Genomic DNA, 24,263 nt, shown 5'->3' on the forward strand with positions numbered 1-24,263 from the left:
CATTTGTCTTACTTGCAATGGAAAAAGTTGGAAAAGGACTCTGTTACAATTTATCTCGGGTTTCAAAACATACTGCTGTTTTTCACTACTCACTTCACATGACTACCAATCATTCCAGATGCAGCATCTCCTTGTTTTCTACAGATGTTGATCTGAGATACACCGAGAATATCTTCTAGATGAAGGGTATCATAGAAATAAAAGTTGTTAATATTATCTAATGATACAGAAAGAAGGAAATAAATCTAAGAAGTATTTGAATGAAACATTCATTAAACATATCACATTTTCAATGAGCACTTACTGCTCAGGCAGTGTATAAACTGATTTTATTATCAGTTGCATAAATTCTATACCATATTGTAATCTCAATGACTAACAAGTTCAAACTTCTGACTTACGGAAAACTCATTTCTTATTTGAAATGATTAGGACTAATTTTATAATCAAGTTTTTAAGAGAGAATTCAGATCACAATAGAAGCATTACTTACATTATGAAAAAAATTACAATTTTCCATATTAAAAATCACAGATTGCAAGAAATGTCATAGAGTGCGTTGCCTCTAAATTTCACACTTCTGTGAGCAACATTCTAGGACCTGAAAGTCTGCAGCTAAATAGCAACTTTTTTGATTTTATTGCTCTAGTGTTCCTTACCCATAAAAGAAGAACAGAACAACCTTTTGCAAACAATGGAAGTTATTTAAACAGAGTACCATCTTCAGTACAGAAACTGTTAACTGTTTCATTACATTCTGTTCCGTTGATAGGGAGCTGTGTAACCTGCAGCTGCAGTATCTGAAGGAAATCTACCACTCAGCTAACGGGCTGATCCCATATCTGTGTCAGATAAAAATCATAGTGCTTATTATTTGTTTCCATGGATACCATGAAGATATTGCTGTCCACTAAAGATTACTAGAGGAAGACAACATAATTCTCAGGAACGAGTCCTGTTTTGCCTTCATAAGTTGCTTTTAACCAGCCTGGTTCCACTGATGGATACACTGCAAAAAAACAGCCAGACAAAAAAAAAACCAAACAAACATATTTAGAATTAATGAAAACTGCTAAAAGATCCTATACATGGTTCATATATTTATTTGGATAGTATTTATTCAAGAGCAATTGAAAAGTCACAGCAAGAACTGAGAGCTGAAAATGGAATTACACTCTCATTTTGTGGATACAGTTGAGTTTTCTATTTATTTTCTTATATAAAAAGACAATGTAAAACATATCTTACCATTAGAAAATATTGCCCCCTGTGGGAAAGACAGTTCATGACTATGCTCAGCCTTACAGGAATACATGGCTTTTGCTTGTCTGAAAGAAAAAAATACAGGCTTGCAATAAGTGAGATTACAAGGAGAAGTGTATAAAGAAGTGAAATTAAAACCTGGGAAGTGTAGGAATAATCAGTTGCACAAATGCAGGATGGTAATGACTAGTTACACAGCAGTTCAGAGGAGTAGAATTATAGCAGATAATAACTCCAAGCTTACTGGAGTTAACAAGCATGTTATTGCAGAAAAGAGACCAACATCCTACTTAGAGGTTTAAACAGGAATATAATTTATAACTTTTAAAATGATTCATTCATTCCAGTTTAAGTTGTCATTCAAATGAGTACTGAATTGAGCACATCGCTTGAACCAACTGATGGACTGCCTGGAGACAATTCAAAAGTCATCATCCAGTCATTAAAGGTCTCAAAAGATGTGAATAAAATTTAGTTGATCAGTCTACAAAGAAAATAATACATAGAAGGTAAGTATGAGACAAAAAGGAGTAAACCGTTCTCCAGGATGACTGCAAAAAGGACTTGGATTTAAATTGCAGCAAGGGATGTTTAAATTAAGCGTCTTGGGTGGCATTCAGCTTCAGCCACCTAAATTTAGATGTCTATAAGTAAGCTATGTGGCTGGCTTCGCAGACCTGGCTGGACCAGGCCTGGCTTCTGCTATGGAAGACACCTACTTGAGAGTGCAACGAATGGCTTGCCAGGTTCCACTGCCCGTGGTGAAACCTTCAGCGAAACACTTCCTTAAATAACAGCTGACATGAAGACACCTACATGTAGACAGCTAAGTTTATGTCTCTTAATCTATACCTGGAAGACCCTTCTACTGGTTAGAACACTGAAGCACTGGAAGTGCCAAGAATTGGACAATCCCTGAGTTGAAGAATTCCTATTACTAAAAGTTCATTTAAAAAAAAAACAAATTAAGAAAAGGCACTACACAGATATCTGTAAAAGTTAGATATATAATGATTCAATCACAGAGAAGGAGGAGAGATTAGGTCACCTCTTGATATGGCTTCTAGCACTATGATTCTGCAAAGTACAAAATGAGGGATTGAACATGAAGAAGGAAATTAGGAGTTTTCTCTAGATTCCTGCACTTTACCTAATACCTTGACTTTAATTTATACACTCAAAGCAATTTTTATATGATCCATAAGTTTTTATGAGTTTCTTTAAACTTATTGGAAACCCACAATATACCAAGTGAAGATGAACTTGTTGATTATTTCACCTTTGTATGATGTGATGAGGAGTTACTGATTCAGCTTTCCTTCCAGCCAGGATTTATCTCAATGACCCAGTATGGGACCTTTGGTGATACATTTTTTGCATACTTTTTGAGAGTGTGTATATGCAAGTGACATGTAATCTATCTTGTCTTTCTCCCAAAATAGTGAGATAACAGAGTCCTAAGTTAGATTAATAACAGTGCCACATCATAAGCATTAGCATAAGAAGTCTATTTTATTTTGTGTACCACCGATGGAGCCATGGCACTTCGCCTTTGAGTTCCACACCTCCCTGGGGAGGTTAAGCAGGGATGGATTTCCTAAAGGGAGCAGAGAGCATCCCTCTACCCTGGCCTCATACCCTTGTGCCAATCAGTACTAGCACACCATCATTCATCTGAATCTTTAAAAGTGTATGACAGTGGATGGACATATTCCAAATTTTGTATGTATGAGCTTTCCAGAAATGATTTCTCCCTCTGAAGAAAAAGTATCATTTTTCCTCAAAGTCAATATAACAAAGAGCACTACAGATATTCTAATTATACTGACCCAGATTGGTAAGTGTCTGACAAAACAGCTATTACCTATTTTGGTGGGTTGACCCTGGCTGTGGACATCAGGTGCCCATTAAAGCTGATCTATCATTCCCCTCCTCAGCTGGACAGTGGAGAGAAAAATGTGACAAAAAGCTTGTGGGTTGAGATAAGGACAGGGAGATCACTCAGCAATTACAGTCACAGGCAAAACAGACTCGACCTGGGGAAATTAGTTTATTACCAATCAAATCAGAGTAGGGTAATGAGAACTAAACCCCAAACTTAAAACACCTTCCCCCTACCCCTCCTTTCTTGCTGGGCTTAACTTTACTCCCAATTTTCTCCACCTCCTCCCCCTGAGCAATGCAGGGGGATGGGGAATGGGGGTTGGGGTCAGTTCCTCACACCTTGTCTTTGCCGCTCCTTCCTCCTCAGGGCCAGGATTCCTCACACTCTTCCCCTGCTCCAGCATGGGGTCCCTACCATGGGAGACAGTCCTTCATGAACTTCTCCAATGTGAGTCCTTCCTGTGGGCTACAATTCTTCACGAACTGCTCCAGCGTGGGTCCCTTCCCTGGGCTGTAGTCCTTCAGGTACAGACTGCTCCAGCGTGGGTCCCCCGTGGGGTCACAAGTCCTGCCAGCAAACCTGCTCCAGCATGGGCTCCTCTCTCCACGGGGCCACAGGTCCTGCCAGGAGCCTGCTCCAGCGTGGGCTTCCCATGGGGTCCCAGCCTCCTTTGGGCACCCACCTGCTCTGGTGTGGGGTCCTCCCTGGGCTGCAGGTGGAGATCTGCTCCCCCGTGGACCTCCCTGGGCTGCAGGGGGACAGCCTGCCTCACCATGGTCTTCCCCACGGGCTGCAGGGGAATCTCTGCTCGGGCACCTGGAGCATCTCCTCCCCTCCTTCTGCACTGACCTGGGGGGCTGCAGGGTTGTTTCTCTCACATATTCTCACTCCTCTTTCCGGCTGTAGTTGTGCTGTTTTTTTCCCCTTCTTAAATCTGTTATCCCAGAGGTGCTACCACTGTCACTGATGGGCTCAGCCTTGGCCAGTGCTCGGTCCATCTTGGAGCCGGCTGGCATTGGCTGTATTGGACATGGGGGAAGCTTCTAGCAGCTTCTCACAGAAGCTACCCATGTAGCCCCCCCGCTACGCAAACCCAATACACCTGTGTGGTGTAATCATGGATTTTACACATATAAAACAGTGGAGTAACTGTTAATAATGACTATAGTCACCATGTATATAAGGTTATTGGTAATGAATTTACTAAAGCACATGGAGGATTTTGAACCTGATTAATATGTAGCACCTCGTTACTTAGTGGCATGACTATCAAGCCAGTTTCCCATGTTAAGAATGTGACATCTGAGTAATACTGTGACAAAAGACATTTAAGGCAATAATAAAACAGAACAGCAATATTTAAATGTGAGGCAGAATTATTTAAGTTCTTCTTGAAAAATGACATCTTTTTTTTTAGTGCCCTTAGAAAAAGTTAAGAAAATAAATGCAATTTTCTCCTATATTCTCTTATGTCTACTAAAGTATTCTGTTTTCAGCTTCCAATTTTACCTGATCCAAGTATGTTTACTTTAAAAGTAAAAAGATTAGAAAACATGGACTCTGACTTGCTCAGTTCTGGAAAGAGAAAGCTTCCCAGCATTTGACATTCAGACAGATACACAAACAGAAGGTACAAAGAAGTCAGTTTCTAAAAATCTCATAAATTACAGGATTCTTCCCACTACCTTGCTCCTGACACAGAGTAATTACATCCCTATGTTATCTACAAACTGTGTGTGATGGTATAATGAGAGACAGATTCTAGGAATATTTACTCATAATTCTGGAGCAATTTTCAAGCCCATGGTTATTGCCTCCACACTTGATTTGATTACTTAGGTTTTTATATTAGTTATTACTCACTTCAACCCTATCCAGCTAGAAGCATTAACCATGAAAAGGTCGTGCAGGTTCTTGGGCTTTTTTTTTTGCGCGTGTGATTATGAAAATGGACATTCTTCCTTATGATGTTAATGCTGTCCTCCCTACAAACAAGGCTGTTTGTTAAAAAGCATGTGATAACATCACCACCATCTATTATGGTTCTCTTAAGATGATGCTAATAACCTGAGAAGAGTGTGATTCATGTTGTTTAGTGCCGAGGAAAAAAAACCCAACTTCAGAAAATGGTACCCACATTTCCTAGAAGTTTCTTCTTTCCATGGCTTTACTGGATAGACTCCAGATGAGAAAAATGCATTTTCGCTTTCCTTACTTTTCATTACGTTCGTTTTGAGCCCATAATGATAAACTTATACTAGCAGTCAAATGGTCAGTACTCATCAGATCATAAATTACTTTGCTTGACTACACACACTCAACAACACCCGAGGCCCTTTTAATAATAATAACAACAACAACAACAATAATTTTTAAAGTTAGAAATAAGCTATAAAACTATGCTCCTGCCCTAATGAGTTTTCAGTTTAGCAAGACAAAGACAGAAGCCAGAAGAGGAATGAATGAGGGAAAACACATAAATCTCTCTCAGATGACTCATCGGTTAATATTACCCTACCGGAAGAAGAAAGGTTTATAGACTGCTAGAAATGGCAGAGTTACAGACAACCTTGACTGAGTAGAAAACACTGGGCTGGGCTGGGCAAGGTGTTCCAGGTGTTTAAGAAAATGCAAAATATAGCATGAAAATAAAAACAGAAGAATGACTGGGAAAGGATATTTAATCATATGGTTGGGAGAGGAGCATGGGTTTAGAGGGCTTCATACTGTCAGCCTACTCCTATTAAAGTCCCAGCCTGGCACCTAGACATCCTGCTGCCAAGTTAGAGCTGTTTGCTGTCACCACCTCCTTCCCATTTTTCTAGGTATTCTTTTCTAATGGAAATCCTTCTTCTTATAATCCAGTTTCTCACTTCAGGAGACTTGACTTTCTGTGTACCTCTAAATCAAAGTCAAGAAAATGTAGAGTCAGGGATTATGCGTTGGTGCATTTTTGTACAGAAGCTGCAATAAAGAGACCACAGGCCTTACTATGACTTTTATCTAACTGCAGTATTTGTGTAAGTGGTAAGAAAACTCCTTCACCTCTTTCAAGTGCATACTAGATTAGCCACAGGGATTGGTCTCAGTGTAAATGGTAGCTTAATACCCCAGTGCAATGGGAAGACTGAGAAGTCAAAGTAACTCTGGAATTGGAAAAAGAGAGCACAGGCTCAATAGGGCATAACATTTTGGTCTTCCCTGTCCAATCCTAAAACATGTACTGTGGCCTATCATTCTATTCCAGTCTAAAAGAAATCTGTTCAAACTGGTAGCACTATGGGGGCACGTACTCATATACACAAGGAGAGAAAACAGCCAGGTCAAATAATGTCCCAGCATTAAAAATGAAAAAGGGAGGACACACACTCATAACAGAGATATTGCATTATACAGAGTCAGAACGCAGGGTTGCAAAGACCGCTTGGAAGAAGGAATTAAGTAAGATCAGGCCACTGTGGTGGTAAAGTATCAAGTGCAAAATTATCTGCTGGAATACAGAAAACAATGTGAGACTACAAAGTCATATAGGTCCTTTTTATCTGTCTACTGTACAAATGACCACAACAGGCAACAGATGCTTCAAGTAGGAATGCAGCTACTCAGATACTATAATGCATAGGTAAGCAGCAGCTTAAATGTCAAAACTAGCTATTTTCACAGGGTAAATTACCCCTGCACAGAGTTCAACACTGTCTTGACTTCAGTATTTCTATTATCAAACCAAAAAAATAGTTTCTCTGTCTTACACTCTGTCCTGCATATACTCATTAGACAGTAGAGTTACGAACACAGAAGGCCTTTCTACTGGGTGGATCAACATGTAATTATCATGATTTCTACATACTTCAGAGCAAAACAAAGACTACCCTAAGTTTTTAAATCAGCCTTCGTGTTCATAACATATATCAGAGGTAAATAAAAGCTGGCTCTGAATTGCAAAATCGTACTTAGACTTAAGCAGCACTGTAAGAACAGCTGAGCTACTTCTTATTTCTTCCTCATTTTGCCTGCTGACCTCTCATTTTCCATTCTCCTTGTTACTGTTGCTTCCTTCTTAGGAAGGCTGAAGTAGAGGAGCTATTAAGCCTTTCAGCGTTTTCGGCTTTGTTATCTGCTCTCCATATCCATTATCAAACTGCTACATTTTTCCTTTGTCAGTTTTTGCTTCTTACATGCTTTTTATATACAGATACAGGTGGCACAGGCTCTGAGGGAACAACAGGGGAGAGTTTACAAGGAGGGAGTAATACAAAATAAGAGAAGAAACAGTGTTGGAGGTGAAATGATGCAGGACTGGTGAAGCAGTCATCGCTCTTGGCTCAGGGCACTAGATTAAGAACATTCCAGTCTCTTCATTTATACTTTTTTTCCTTAAATTATTGCCCTGCTCTTTTCATACCCCTTTCCTCCCCTGCCAGCCTCTTTTTTGGTCACCTTACAGTTAATGTACTACATAACACAAGAACAGCCCTGATTCCTGTAAGGGGCTGCTCTTGAACAAGATCAGTGGGCCTTCGCAGGTCAGCTTTCTCTTTCTTTCCGCTGCTAGATCTGTCAGAGAGGACAGCCATATTGCACTGCCACACATCTCAGCATATGTTGGCATCTTCCTTTACAGCTGTGCTACTTTAGATTACTATTGGATTCACAGATTGACTTTTTTTTAAACATGGCTCAACAGTTCCAGTAAGATCCTGGTATCAGTGAGTAAACTGATGGACAAAAATGTATGTTCTGTCTCAAAGAACTTGAAATGCAGGGACACCAAAAAGAGAGACAGACTTTTTCCCACATTCATTTATCTGATTATCTGCTTTAGTCTATTAATTGTAGAGGGGGTTAGTAATCTATGGAAGATACTGCTTCCTAGATGAACACTTACCAGAACATTCTAAATTCATTTAATATAAGAATGAATCAAATCCACCAAATAAATGCAAACAATTGTAAAGAAAATGTAAATAATTCCTGCTGCACCCTATCAAGAAGAAAGGGCAACAGTTTCTCCAGACAGATACTGAGGCATGGAAGACGTGATGGTAAAGATAGAAATCCTGATCAAATTAATCCTGAACTTTCTAAAGCAGCTGTTGATTCAAGAACTGCCTTTGTGAGCAAATTACCATAAACTAGAATGTTTGCTACTCTGCTGAAAGCATGTACATACAAAGAGCTGTATGGAATAAGTAAATAAAATTTCACATGCCACATGATGCTGTCCAAAAGACACAGAACAAAGCTCTAACATTTCTATTTCATTCTTTGAAGCCAGCTAACCAGAAAGGATTTTACAAATTGTTAAACAGTATGAAGCACTTACCGTCCTGAAGAAACTTGTTTAAGTGAACCAGCACTTTCAAATAACTGCGCTCTTGCAGCCACTCTGAAAATAAAAGCACCACCTTGCTTTATACTTTGCCCATTAATTAAATACACGGAGTAGTTTCACTTTTAACCATCTAAAGACATGGACACATTTTTTAAAAATTGTTTTAATTATTCACTTAGAGAAACAGGAAATTCAAAAGCTGTATTTAAGTCCTTATTCAGCAGCATTCTTAAGGGCATAACCTAACTGGTGCCACTGACTTCTACATGCTCTAGTGCCTTGCTGAGTCAGCAAGGGAAATCTGAACACCCTATATTTAAAATTATATTCATGGATGGCCAATAGATATATCGGAAATGCTTTTACTGCCAGTCTGTCACTGTCATGCTGGAACTCTGAGCTGTGCAGCATTCTCTAAGTAAGACACAACAGTCTGTGAACTGACTACAGTGATCCCTTCCAGTTTAAAAAGTGGAGTCCCGCAGTTTCTGGAGAACTTGCTTATATACTTCTCTGGGATCACTTTATAGTAGACAAACTGTAACAACACAAATCTCCAAAGGGCCTTGATGACTTACACAGATCCTGGTCTTTGATAGCCATTACTTGATGCAGTATCTAATCTTAATCTTCTGCACATTTTGGGAGGCAAATCAGGGTTTGTTGGAGCCTTTGGTGTATCTTTGGTATCTGTTGAAGATAAGCTCTGTATAGATCCACTACAGCTTTTGTTACCTAAAGAAAACAACCAAATTATAAGGAATATTAAAGTTAATTTGAAGTTGTTGCACAACATGTGTAACATGCAAAGCAAAGGTGTTGTGTTTTGTTTGTTTTTGTTTTTGTTTTTTTTTTTTAGAGGCAAAATAGGTAGAGAAAGTACTTACTAAGAGAGAGAAGAAACAGCCTTTCAGGCAGAAAGCCAGGAGAAAAGGGCCAACAGCAAGAATGAAGAAATAATGTTAAAATTGTGAAGGCTAAGAAATTACATTGCACTTAAAGGCCTAGTTAGTACATTCACTAAAAAGTGACTATAAAAACAACATTTACAAAGTAGTACACTGCATAGAATTGCAGAAAAAATTCATGTTGGAAGGGATCTCAGGAAGTCATCTAGTTCAAATTCCTGCTCAAAGCAGCATCCACTATGAAATCAGACCACGTTAATTTGTAAGAATTAATATTTTAATGTCCACAAAAGCTTCATGCAATATAAAAAAAATACTTAGGGATTAACGATCACAGTTTGCCTAAAACATTTGCTACTATAACTTGATAAAACAAATTTATAGCTGTACAGACTGTATTGCATACAAAAAAAAGTCCTTTTATTGAATACAAGGTATGGCCACATGTGTCCTTTAAGCTGAACTATCTGTGGACTTCTGCCTTGTTTGCATATATGTTCTGCAAGACAAAAGCTGCATCTACTTCTGTGTTTCTTTACTCCCAAGAACTACAGATTCTTAATAATTCTTTCAAAGCTGTCATAATATGAAGACATCCCAAAACATAAAATCAATACCTATATTATTAATATTGTTATTCTATAGTATTATTCTATAGTGTAAATTATTGTTAATGATAATTATTATTCTACATTATTAATACTGTTAATATAACACTAATTCATATCTAGAAGTCTTAGAAAAAAGCTTGTACACTCCATGGGGGGCAGAGGGAAGAGACCTTTCTTAAACTTTTAGGGCTCTGCACATACCCACATTTTTAGCCTACCTGTACTTATATTACTTATACTATTGACAGCTCAGTGGCAAACTCAGCACTCACACTCAGTCTACTGGAGCTCGTTGTTTCAGTGCTGACTGTTAATCTTCATAATCCAAAACACAGCAAATATAGTTATTTCAAGAAAGTGTTTCTTCTAAAGTAATTACCTCATAGCTGTCAATATAGTGCAATATCACCTCAGGTACTCACAAAGGTACAGCAAGGGTTCACAGGCATTCCAGCTAACTTAGCATTTAGCAGAACTGTCTAAATTAAGAAGCTATGTTTTTAAGCTTCTCTGTCTTGTAAGGAGCCTTGTCCAGGCTTATTTGGAGACTTAGGCTCAGCTCAGGTGCTCTGACGGTCTTCTTTGAAGCAGCATCCTTCTTTGACTGAAAAGGAAGACTGGTGTCCTAACTTATGCCCTGAAATTAGATTCCTAAAGTTGGGTTTGCAAACCTGTGGTTGTTCTTGTCCATATACAGGACCATTCAGACATAATCTTGTGTTCAAGCTAATCTAACTTGCAGCACTGGATAACAAACCATGCAAGTAGGGCAGAATGAAGCAGCCGTTCCATCAGTAGGGTTTCAGACATACATTTCATGTCAGGGATTACCTTTTTATCCCATCTGTCCAGTCCTATCTCAACTAAAGGCATTGACAGTAAAAACCATAAGTAAAAAAAAAACAAACCAAAACAAACTATTTCTCCTTCAGTCTCCTATGTCAGTCAATTTAAGAGATGCAGTTGTCAAAAAAAAAAAAAAGCAGGCACACTGACAAGGAGTGACAAAACTGTTACTTACTAGATGTTAAGCCTAGTGCTTTTTAAATTTAAATGTTAACTTTGATCAGTATCAATCATGTTGCAAGGATTCATTCCTTTGACACGGTGATAAACCATAGCTACCAACACTTCTTATAAACCAGCAATCTTCTTACAAGTCAGTGGTCTAGATGAGGCATAGCAGGATAGAGAATACTCTAAATTCTGAGAAACACTGACCTCTTTTAAGCTGTGTGAACTGTACAGGTAACAAACAATGGAATTCTGTCAAAAGCAGTTTGAAAACTGAAAGAACATACCACAAAAATTAAAGAAATAAACAAAAAAGATTAATGAGTATCACTAGCTTTCAGATGCAGCTCTTGTCTTCTGAGGCGTCACAATAAACACTGATGTCCTGAAAGACTTTAGAAATTACCTTCAGCTGATGGGATTGATCTAAGGGAAGATGCTGAAGACCTTTTCAGGCCAGACAGAGCATAAGAACTCTTTTTGGTCAGGTCTGTTGGTGGAGAGGCATTCTCTGGTCCAGTGACAGAAGCTACACTTTGGCAGTCTGACTCCACATCTGTTTTGGTTGCATCCTCCTTTGATGAGGATTCTGGACTTGTAGTCCAGAGGCCTGAACTCTTCTGGCCATTAGAAGAGGGGGGAGAGGCAATCCATGGAATCCCTCCTGATTTTTCCCTGGGCTGCGAGGGCACACATTTGGTGGTGCTGTTCTGCTCAGAGGAGTGAGAAGAGAGAGATTCAATGCTGCCCATGGGAGTGCTGTCTGGGCTACTGCTGTATGAATCACCTAGGGAGGAGTGTGGGGAGACAGAGAAAAAAAAAAATTACATTTTCCAATCATGTGCATTTCTTTCATGCCACCTTTAGCCCCTTGTACCTTACTTGTCATCAAATGCATTAATCTGTGGTTTCAGAGGCAATGATTCTTAAGACAAAATATCTGTTTATTTACTAAGTTTCACACATATTCCTATCTTTAACCTGGAAGAGCTGCCTTTCATGGCTATTTCTTTAGAGCTGACGAACATAATGGGCTACAGGCTAACTTATTTCACATAGAAGTTTGCATTTTAAAAGAACTGCCTGCAATACAAATAATCCTTAGGAAATTTAACAGTTACGAAGTTGCAATATCTTTGTGGTGAGTATCTTGCTAGATTTCCATGATAAGGCAAATGTTGTGGTGCTTGTCACACTTCTGTTCTTAAATGCATGACTTCATTGCCAGCAGGCACAAGAATTTTTATTTTGGTTACCAAGCTGCTGAGGATCTTTGCAGTCTTTGCAAGACTAGTCCATAAGTCTATCTATAGATATCCTATTTTCTGAGTCATCATACCTTTCATGAAATATCTATCCCACAGAAGGGCAACAACTGATTCCTTTATTTACAACTTGAATGTTGAACATTTTATGAATTTCTTTAATAAGACTGGTATTAGAGAAATTTACCTATCTACACAAAAATCTTTGTACTGATTGTGTTTCCAATAATCTTTTTGCAACAAGAAGTAGGAATATCCTAAAGAAATTTGCTGATGATATAAAGGTGGGAACACTCATCGGAACTGAGGAAGCACTGGCCTATAATACAGGGAGGACTGAGTTATTCTGAAGACTGGATTCAGTCTAGTGAGTCATACATTGGTTTCTAGTAGGGTTTTTTTTCCCCAAAAGCTAGGAATTATAATTCACAAAATTCACAAGAAGTAGAGAATGTATATTCTGCAACCACACAGTAGTTACAAGATATCAACATGATACAGCTGCTTTTGCCTCCCAATGTTTCAATACCCTTGGCAACAAGTGACCATAACCACACACAATACTACAGATAAGGTCACAAATACCAGTGCCTTGCACAGTGAGTGGATCTGACAACAGTAGTGCCACTGGTACAGTAGTGTGACATATTCTGTCCACTTGTGGCCAGAATTCTGGTATTCCAGATTAGATTGTCCCCCATCTTGCCCCTTTACAGACCATTAGTCCCTTGAAAATTGCAAGATTGGCTGAAGCCTAGATTTGTCAGATGCATTTTCTATAATTTTCTACTGTTTGAAACCTGTATCCCATTTTCTCATGCCATACAGAATTCCTTAATTTCCTGTAATATAGTTAAGTGTCTGTGCTTCATTTAAATGATGACTTAAAACCATCTAGTACTTCAGAAATTGCTATTCCCAGAAGCCAAGGCTCTCTCTTGCCTATCTCTGGCTACACCTAGAGATATTTGGCAAGGAGAATACCTCTGCTTCTGCCTTGGCCTTCCAGGCACAAGCGAGATCTTAACTGGAACTTGTGTAAGCAAGTGCTGAACTTGAGCTAATAAGCAAAACACAAGTGGAGAGCTCTTGGGTCAGACCTAGTTCCAATCAAGCCGTCAGCACAAGACGTGTCTGAATGAAGAAGCATGAGCTTGCATATGCTCTGCAAAATACTTGCACAGAAATGCCCCTTTTTTTAAGCTGACATTCATTCATTGCAGTTACACAGTAAAAAGCAGTTGAAACTTGCCCAGTTTGTCCTCTGGTGAATGTAACTGAAGGTTCCTCTAACTTCTTGCTCGGGATCCCATGCCATTCACGCTGGCAATTGATGTGTAGGCAGCTATTGCTCTCATTTAGTATTTAAACTCTCACTGCCAGAAATCATGTAACATAAACCTATGGAAAATGCAGCACCTATGCAAGAGTATGCTGAGGATACATTTCCTAACATTACAGGCTTAAGAATTACTACGGATCCTCAGGAACAGATGCACCTTAACTGTGGATTAATTTACTGTACCAGTTTCATGTAAATCTCCTTGAGGAACCAAGGGACACAGAAGTTCTTTTGAAAGTCTGTTGCAGTAGTAGAACATAATCTTTGCTAACATTTCAATATTACTTACTGGCACAGCCAGTAAGTAAAAAAAGTGACGGCCCACTAGATGAAGATGAATGAAGGGAAACTTTTTAATAGTCACATCTACATGAAAATGAATAAGCATTCTAAGCAGCAATTAATTATAACCGTAACTCCCTGCTGTTAAACAATAAGCCGTATAAGTATACTGTTTCTCCCCAAAATATTAGAGTTTGTTTGTATTCCAGAAAAACTAACAAAGTTTCAGTGGTTTTGGCAACTTGGGCAGTGGCTGACTTTGAACCAATGACCACAGTTTCATGCATGTGAAAAGAAGCCAAGTAATGGTTTTGATCTTGACCTTGACTGAATTACATTTATTAGAGGAGGAGAGGAAAGATTCTATTTACAGTTTCCCAACCTTACTAATCATCTTGCAAGCAAATGAGATGAACTTCATATAATGTACTTCTGAGTTTCAAAGCAGACTACATTTAGATTAGAATATAAAGTCTACTCTAAATCATTTTTGAACACTGTATGCAATATGAGACTTGCCTAAAACCAAACATCCTTTCTCATCTGAGAGAAGCAAGGAATGAAGTCATTTAACAATGTGGCTGTGGCTCACAGAGGTTAAAAAGCTGATGAAACCCTATCTGTTATGCTTATAATTATTGGAATACAATACCTTTTGGATATTATTCGGGAAAGTTAACAGACAAGACATAAAAAGGAAGATAACCAGTCAACAAGGACAAACTCACTGTCAGGATCTGCTAGACATGGTGTATATCTTCCTTTGGGTTTACGTGAACCCGTGGAGAGACAAATTGCTCTTGTCCTTCTTGAACCTGATCGAGACTGAGGTTGGGGAAGAGGAATATTGGGGTCTGGTGCGGTGTGAAATATCTGCATGATTAAACAAAAAAAAAAGGGGAAAAATAAGATATAAACAATAGAGGTACTCTTACACTTCAATTATTAATCCACTTGTTTTCCTCACCACTATCCCTGAAATTAATCCTGTAATAGTCTCACACATCACAAAAGAGTAAACTCACAGAACACAAGCTTTACTCTAATCTCATTTTACAATCCAAGAACAACATTACTGAGCTGTACTTAAAATTTATAGTAATTATATAAAAATTTTTGTTTAAATAGTTTTATATTAGAAGTACTTAACAGTCTAAATTGTAAAATTTCCAATAGGTGCTTACTACTACGTCCTGCCCAAGAACTAATAGATTTTTAAAAATATTATGAAAAGATTGAATTTTTTCTCTGTGTTCCTGTGAAAGCTTTTGTGTGTCATAAAAATATGTCATAGTTGTAACTTATTACAATCCAGTTTGTATTTCAGAAAGCCACTTTATTTTACCAAACAATTCAAGTTTGATGAGGAACATCTTTATGTTTGGAGCACCTCCTGGTTTTTATTTTTTACATACCACTGCTACCACTGGTCAATTTTGCACCTCATTTCTGCAGAAAATACTCAAATTTTTATGAGTATTTGACTACTGCAATCTGACACAGGTCCACATGAGGTTTTAGAGAACTCTTTGCTGATAAGTTTGGCAAGCCTGCCAGCAAGAATAATGCAGAAGGTCCCGTAATTTGGTTGACTTTCCTTTGTATCACCTGTTCTGCAATATCCAAGACACATGCAGCAGAGGTCTTGAAAGACCCTAAAAACCTTCTTGGATACTTCTAGTAAAAATTATAATTGCCTTGGAGGATGACCAAAGCAAAAAACATAACCAAAAGACTTGCAGGTTTTAATTCCAGATCTTCTTTCTCACTTACTCCTCCTAATGTAAACTCTACTGAGCACCTTTTATGGGATTCTGTGGAAGGAAGTGGAATTAGTTCTGTGGAAAGGAGAAGAGGTTTTACAGAGAAAGATTGCCTGAAATAAGCTACTGAAGGAATCAGAAGTGTCCAATCTCCACAGGACCAAGTGTTGCAGGTTAAATACCATGCAATGCAAAAATACGTCTCTGCAAGGATTTCTGGACCCCCTGTCTATAGGGCACTCCCAGAAGAGGATGAAGTGAACAATGAAAAGATAACCTCTATGCCATTCACAGAAGTGGAAGAAAGCAAATATACTTCCATGGTAGAAAATACTTTAATGGATGTCTTGAGATGCTCTTTAAGTACATTAATACTGTATTAGGCATTAGTGAGTAGCACATCAATACAAAAACATGTCTGTAAACAGAGAAATGGAGCAAGGGTGATTTTGGTTGTGCAGCCATGATCTTTGTATTGAATGAGCTTGTAATTTTCTCAAGGGGAAATTCAGTGTTGGAAACATGTAATATATATGTTTTGGATTTATAGCCAAGGAGGCTATCAGTATCATACCAATTCTGAGGAGTCCCTGTGAAATATAACTGATGATACCAAACAGTACTGTCAGTACTTACTGACCAACCAGTGCAGGGGATCCTGGTACTGACTGGGAACAGCCCCTTAGCTGAGTAACATGAAATGGAAGAAACCCAAAGTTTTTTCACTTTGTTTTGTTAGTCATCAGAGAAGGTGATATACATCAACAAAAGATCCCCAAAATAAAATTTCTTTTGATGACCAGGTAAAGGAGATCTTGACTGTTCTGCTGAGTTCTGAAATGAAATAGTTTAAAATAAAATAAAATCTGAGGAGGCTTTTCAGTGAAGCTGATATCTGCAATGGTAGTGACTGAAAGTAAGTATTCAAGATTTCATGGATTTTCCTTCTCAAGCCCTTAAACAGTTCTTATTCAATGTTCCAGGGAAGAGTTTGAGATGGACCTTTGCTGTCACTGGTCTCTTTGGGAAAAACAAAATTAACCAGGCAGTCACAGACACGCCTTTCTTCAAAGCAAAAGTGCCTAGAGAAGTTTGTATGTTCCAGAGTATTCAAGAACTTTTAAATCACAAAGACATGATGGGCTTCAAACATGTAACTAGGAATAAAACCTCATCTAAGATATGGTATTTTTTCCATTTGCTTTTTTACTTTTCATCTAGTATCTACACAAATGAAAAATGACACACTGCACAGAAATGGGGGATTCTGCTGGGGATCCACATTGATGCTGCTTGTGAAAAGAGGAACTGAAGGATAGTTGGGGTTTCATGACGCTAGGAGGGACTAGATCTCCACTGTGCAGCTGGTGTATCCCCAAAGGACAGCAATGGCCAGAAAGACTCTGACTTGATGCACTCAGAGGAGAATCCATGCATTCAACCAGAGGGAACCTTCATACACAGCTAGCATGAGAGAGATGGAGGAGCTGGAAGCAAAGTTATGACCTTCTCCTTCTGTTTCTAGATATAAGAAGGACACAGCAATCTTCAGAAAGCAACCGAAGATTCAGAGCAACTCCTTCAAAGCATGGGAGATTATGCCTTGGATCTGTACCTTGCACAGCCACAAAAGACTTGCTAGGAATACAGAACCATAGCATGGGGTGGGAAGAAGGTATTCTTTCTATCAACGATCTCCTACAAATGCTGGATTTCTTATTCTTAAGAACTTAATGATGGTAATGAAAATGAGATCTTAGTTCCACTTCATCACAAAACAGTCAGATAATGTCTTTCTACCTTTTCATAATGCTCTATCAGAATTTCAACGACGATATTTTGAAACTTAATGTTCATCATAGCAGCCACGGTTTCTTCTTGGGCTCTCATCAGAGTTGGTCCAAAGATAACACCAAGGTTGGATACAGTCATTAGATTTTGTTGACTGTGTAATGATACCCTTTAAATGAACACAAACAATATGCAATTAAATTGTTGTGCTAAACTACAATTCCAACAGGCAAAAACCTGTTAAGACTACTTCTTTAACAAGATCCCGAGTTCATGCCGCCCTTTTAAAACCACTTTTAAAACTTTCACTTTTACTAGAGTCAAAATACAGTGTAGTACAACTACTATATTTCCATCCAGGCTCCCATCCTGAAATAACTTAATGGATAACGAGCATGTCTTCCTAGAGGAAGTATTTAAGTTCCTGACATAATTGACAGGGAAAAGCAACTGTCTTTGAAGGTCTCCACAGAGAGATGCAGACCATCTAAAGTTTAGGATAAGCACCTATCTCTCTCTAATGATTTTACAGGAACTTAAATATTTGATGTTGGATTGAATGAAAATACTATGTGATAATGGAGGTCAACCATATACATTAGGTTTCATGTAAAGGAAAGAAACTTAGTTACTGAAAACACTTAAATTGCAATAGGATCTCTTTATTAATATGTTGAAAACATGGGATCAATAGGGTCAGCAAAATCGTTGTTTCTGTTGTATAGATAACACTAGATGATCATAATGACATCTTCTGGCTTTAAAATATATTCATCTTTTACTTTTGTATATTGTTATTGCTTACTGTACCTTTTCTGTCATTTTTCTTCTTAATGTAGAATTTAGAAACCTAGTTTTTCCCATAATTTATCAGATAGTAAAATGAAAACCATCAGTCAGTAATCCTTAATACCCCTTTTCTCTCCTTACGAATAAGATTTGCCAAATAAAAACCGTATAATCATAAATCCTTCGAAATAACTGCCAGTGATTCCCCCGTCACAGCTGCCCTATTGCCTTGTGTATGAGAAATATCATGCCAAGTAAAGATTTTATAATTGCCTTAAAGCTTAATTTTACTGAATGTGCTACCAAATAGAATCAGTTATTGAGGCGCTTGTTCATGTTTTCCTCTTCCTTCTCACTGCTATCTGCTACCATTGTCAAGCTGAGCATTTTTAGCCACTTCCTACATAATTAAAATAACTAAATAACTCTTGTACCTTTAAAAATTAAGAAACAGTGAAATCTATAAAATACTGGAAGACTAGCAGGTAGGAGCAAACTTTATCTTCTGTTTTTCTCTGACAGCCTTCATTAATCAGATTCATGGAGACATCTGCTATGTTTTCCTTCCAATAATATTCTCGGATAGCTTGATTTGTTCTTAAAATGTTGTATAAACATTAGCAATATTACCTATCTGATGTCAGAGTTTGGTAGCAAATAACACAAATACTATCCACTTACAAAGATTAGAAAGGCAGTGACGACTGTCAGGTCTTCCCAAGGCTATTGGGGTATATTTTGTTAGAATCAGGATCAAACCCACGTCTGGACTCACACATTACCTTTCTCTTATTCTCCCTGTTGAGTAGGCACTAATGGTACACAGAATGAATAGAATAGTAGAATTATCTTGGTATAGAGGTGAGATAGACTGTACAATTACTTCTATAGTGAAGTAATACTCTCCTCATATTTGAACAGTAATGTTTTAGCATTCCATTTACATTGAGAAGCGGGAGAAATATGGGAAAGGGGTTTGTATTGGAGAGAACATAATTATAAACTGCAGGAAAATAAATATCTATCTTCTTACACAATTCCTATGTTGCTTCACCAAGTTATGTCAAAAAAACTTTCTAGAGTTTTATTTCAGACAGACACACTGGCAGAGATCATTATTTGGAAGCCATATAATGAAAATGACTACCTTGTTAAAGCATATTTTTAGCCAATTATCTTAATCTAATTTTCTCTGTAACAGATCTTATGTTTAGCTTAGGTGACTAAGGGGTCTTTGGGAAGTCCACTAGTATTCTAATGAAAATGGAATTTTGAATTACTCAGCTCTAGGTTTGTTAGAAAAACCTAAAAAAAAAAACCCTTTGCAATGTTACTCTGCTTTGGGCTGCACAGTCACTGTTAAGGTCTCTTACACAAGCACTATAGTCTTATAGCTTAAGAGAGAAAGTAGTGTTTGTCCTGTGTTTGGGTTTCCTTGGTTACAAATTTGGTAGCTTTGCTAATAAAAGGAATGGTGAATTTAATAACATTGTAACCAGAAAGGACTTTCTACAAAGCATTTCAAAGGCTCAATTTCTTGCAGAAGAGGAAAAACCCAGGCCTGTAAATGGATCATTTTGATAGCCAATTTCCTCTGACCTAGTCCTACTGTTGCTGAGCTACTGAATAGATACAGGCCAAGGTAATCATGCATTTCAGGTAGCTGTAAGGCATTCATTAAGGTGCAGTTGCTTTCTCCTCAAAATTTCTTTTTTTGATATATCACTAGTAAATTTTTGATACTGCCAGATTGCAGACTCCCGACTATCTACCTTAGAAAAGTATGGTGTTATTAAATCATACCAAAGAATGATTTATTCTTTAAAGTAGACAGGTAATTTGACTAGGAAGGTTTAAAAACAAAAAATGAATTACCTATGTGAAAAAACCACCAAACTTCCCATGTTTGCCTAGCTGCTGACTGAGTATATACTCATGCAGTATCACCTCTCTGCAGGGTGCTTTTCAGGATTTGCTGGATTTGTTTGTTTGTGTTTAGTATGATCTACATCCCACAACATCTAGTTCATATTTAATTTTGCATTGTGACACAAAAGTCAAGGTAGGCAGACATGAAAGACCTTAAGACCTAAACCAAGAAAAAATAATGTTATCCTTATTTTATAACTCATAGTTAAAGGTATAGTATTTTCACCTAGACAGAAAAGCATACATAAAGGAACTGAACAGCTAAAAGAAATATAGGGAAAGGATATACATTTTGAAATTGGATTTCAAACAAAAGAATGAAGAAAGGGAGGTTGCTTTTTTTTTTAATGTTTTCCCATTTTCATAAAATTAGGCACTGTATCCGCCATTTTTTCCTTGAAAAGTCTTCACAGAGTGGTAGGAAAAAGATGAGGAAGGAAGATAACTAATATATGCAAGAGACTAATTTTGAATTCAGTCTCATTAGAACTGCTAGCATAAACAACAGCTGGCACATTATATGAGAAATTAGAAGGGGTGAACTGAATGTTGAAAAGAAAAGAACTGAAAGTTTTCAGTATAAAATTGTAAGATTACATTTATCAGAAATGAGAATCACATCAAAGATGAGATAGGCAAAAGTTAAAGAGAACAATTAAAGAAGGGAATACTGCAGGCATGCTTTTCTTTGGAAACGCATTTGAGGTCACACTGAGAATAAAGAGGCCAGGAAAAGAGGTCAAGGAAGAAATGCTTGCCTATAACTAATTCTGCCTACAAATAAGTCAGTTCCTATGCATATATATTTCTAATTTGGGAGCTTCCAGACTAGCAGCTTTTACAGAATCATTAATCCCTCATTAAATGCTTTAACTTTTTAGAGGGTTAGAAAACAGTAGATATTATTTTTTTTAGCTAATCAAACAACTCTGCAAGTAAGGAAACTTAAGAAACTTGCTTTCATCTTGTTCTCTGGGTTACCCCACGTATAACAAGATGCAAGGTCTGCCTAATCAGTTTTTGCAATGGAAACATTCACAGCAGCTTGCTATCATGTCAGTTCTTAAGGGGCTAATGACATAAAAGGCTAAAAATAATTTATTAGGGCTAAATAATTTCCTATCAAAGAAATTTTCAAAGTTCTCACATCTGTAAGAGGAAGCAAAACTGCATTATGCTCCACTGTAGACAGCTTATTGCAGGCTGTGGCTCAAGCTGTGATCAACAAAGCAAAATAGCTGGGATGTAATGAACAGAATGAAAACAATATGGACTCCTCTCTTATGTCTTCTACATTTCTCAGTCATGTGGGCCTTATCTGAACAACTGCTGTTTCAGTATTCACATTTCCAGATCATTGATAAAAGTAATAAAAAGTATACAGACTGCTAAATCAGAAAGAATAATACATATTAAAAAGTATTCAGCAAATACCAGTGAAAACTGACCAAAGATTTACTAAAATCTACATGAATAACATTTGATGCAGAAACAGGATAAATTATAATGTAATAATGGTATGTAATCATAGCTAGTGATACAGAAAGACATAAGAGAATAAAAACTTGTCTTTTTTGTCTCACAGCACATGCTAAGTGTAATTCAGTGAAGACAAAAGGTCATCAGTTCAAAGAAATGCAAAATCTTTTCCATCTGACATTTAATTAATACTTAGAGAAGCTGATAAAACAAGGCAGATTCAAAAGTGGGTTTGGACATTTATATAGATATCAAAACCACAAATAATACTACTTCAAATTAGTGTTTTCAAATGATACTACACTTCAGAGTTATTAGAGAGAAAAAGAAGATCAAAGATGAAGGACAAGTATTATCACATTAGTGTACTCTCCATTTCTGAAACAGTGTGGGACCTCGAGTCAGATTCAAACCAGCGTTTTCTACCAACCTTAGCATAGTTTTAGACGTTTCTTCAATTTAATTATGGCAATTTCTGTAGTAAGTAGGAACGTGAAAAAAAAAAAACCATTGAGTGGATTTATTTTATGAACATAGTTGGTCATCTTCGTGACTCTTTATGGTGTTATTTTTTATTTTGTTTCTACAGTGAGTGCTCTTCAGCTACATTTAGAACAGCATTTTAGAATTAAAAGTAATTTCAAGTGGCATTGTTTTAACACAGAGAATGGATTAAGCAACACTGACAAATTTAAAGCAGAAATAACCACATCTTACAATAATACCAAAGAGAAAAATCAAAAAGAATTACTTGACCAAGTGCTTGATAAGGATGTCCAGCATCTCTCTGTTCTTCTCTGGTAACTTATGCACAAGCGCATGCACTGCCTCAACTCTGTAGTTCTGATCATCTGACTCTATTAAACAGAAAACAAATATTGTTGATAAGTTAGAATGTGCTAAGATGTGACTATAAATGGCACCAATGTCTGTACGCTAATATAAGCGTAAATAACACATGCATTACAAGAAGCCAAACACAATTAGCCTTTAAAATGATGAGGACAATTTGATTATATTTATTACAACATTCTGAAATCTGTATTTCAAGTAACTTGCCAAAACCACTGTTACAGGAACAAAAAAAATTAGTGGCAATGTTGACCTGATGTGTCACTTCAGTGAAATCCAAGATTTTACTCCTTGAAATTAAAAATATCTAAAATTCTTGAGTGTCTTTTATTCTTATCAAGGCAAGAGGAAATGGGGAAATAACTTCAAATTATAGACTGAAGTCATTGGAAAAACAATCTTACTATCTTTGTATCTAATTACTCCATTTGTGACAAGGAGATAATTATCACCACCTCCAATTTCTCAAGGCAAGCTGGGAAAATAAAGGTCCCTGGATGAGAGGGATGAATGCTATAAATGAATTATCAGCCCATATAAAACAAACAAACATATAAATCAAGGTTCAGAATTTCATGCAGAAGGCAGTCACACAGAACATCTAAAAAGATCAGAACAAACCACTGAACAGCTTCATCTAGTGTAACTTCTCTATTTTGAGGGCTTTCATGTGGCACTGTGCTGTCACATACAGTGACATGGAAGAAGTCGGATCCATGGCTGGATCACAGAATAATAGACCAAGGAGAAAAGTAAGGATAGTAACTGGGGAGATTAAGCGTTAGAAACAATATTACTTTCATGAAAGTGTATTTATTTCTTTACTTACTAACAGCAACAATGAAATCTTTGTGCAGCTTGAAAGTCATCAGTGGTTCTGAAAGACACCTGGTTGTAAAAAAAATATATTAAAAATAAATTTAAAGAAAAGCATTACTCAAAGTCTTTTTAAGTTTTATGGGTGTGATTATGACAGCCCTCAACATCTGCACAATGTACATTGGTATGTGCTAGGAAACCCAATTCAGTGATGAGTGATTCTGATTACAAGTCGTATACAACTCAGTCACGTACACAGTCTGAAAATCTCTTTAAGTTGAATCTGGTGTCACCATTTAAGTTAATAAGGGAAATACTAGCGTCACTGACTACAGCACAGAGACTCGCTGTTTTCTGGCTTCCATACTGTAGAACAGGAATAAATACAGATGCAGAACGTGGTACAGTGGGCTGCAAAAGCAATCTTTTGCCCAAGAAAGGCAAAAACATGATGAAATTTGAGACTGAAATTCTGATCTGGGAGATGCTAGAAGAGTCATCCTCTGAAAGGCAGACCGTGAATTGCTTTACAGACACAAACACAGAACTACTGCTAGCTCACGTTCTAATTTCACAAACACAGTATTTACAATGATTTGTGCTTCTGAAGCTGTATTATGAATTTCTTCAACCAAAGCCAGTCTTTTCAATAAAGTGTACATGAGCATTCCACTATAAATCCTAGGCCTATTTTCCAGAGTGAATAGGGATTTCTGATGCTGCCCTTTGTGAGGTGACCGGTTTAGGAAATCTAGATTTTTAGAAGTCATAGAACACCCACCATCTGGATTTGATGCTTTTTATTATGTTTCTTTTGAATGTTATATATTGAGACCCAAAAAAGAGTTACCTCGGAAGTACCATAGTTCTTGAAAATTTTGTCTCTTATTAACAAAACTTTTAAGAGAAAATGATAGTGTGGGAGGGATATTGTGTTTG

General features: G+C 37.3%; 1 protein-coding gene across 1 annotated transcript in view; it reads right to left on the reverse strand.

Annotated features, from left to right (window-relative positions):
- Positions 1-225: 225 nt before the first annotated feature.
- ARHGAP42 (Rho GTPase activating protein 42) overlaps positions 226-24,263 on the reverse strand; it is a 182,432-nt gene continuing 158,394 nt past the window's right edge. The window contains exons 16-24 of the mRNA XM_010578259.1: positions 23,335-23,393; positions 22,405-22,510; positions 17,466-17,625; positions 14,631-14,775; positions 11,420-11,800; positions 9,059-9,215; positions 8,472-8,534; positions 1,249-1,328; positions 226-1,009 (exon numbers count right to left, since the gene is read on the reverse strand). Of these exons, the coding sequence (XP_010576561.1) occupies positions 921-1,009; positions 1,249-1,328; positions 8,472-8,534; positions 9,059-9,215; positions 11,420-11,800; positions 14,631-14,775; positions 17,466-17,625; positions 22,405-22,510; positions 23,335-23,393 (1,240 nt within the window). The 3' untranslated portion in view covers positions 226-920. The remainder of the gene's footprint in view (positions 1,010-1,248; positions 1,329-8,471; positions 8,535-9,058; positions 9,216-11,419; positions 11,801-14,630; positions 14,776-17,465; positions 17,626-22,404; positions 22,511-23,334; positions 23,394-24,263) is intronic.

This window comes from Haliaeetus leucocephalus, unplaced genomic scaffold (genome assembly GCF_000737465.1).
Source record: "Haliaeetus leucocephalus isolate CR32 unplaced genomic scaffold, Haliaeetus_leucocephalus-4.0 Scaffold616, whole genome shotgun sequence".
Lineage (NCBI taxonomy): Eukaryota > Metazoa > Chordata > Aves > Accipitriformes > Accipitridae > Haliaeetus > Haliaeetus leucocephalus.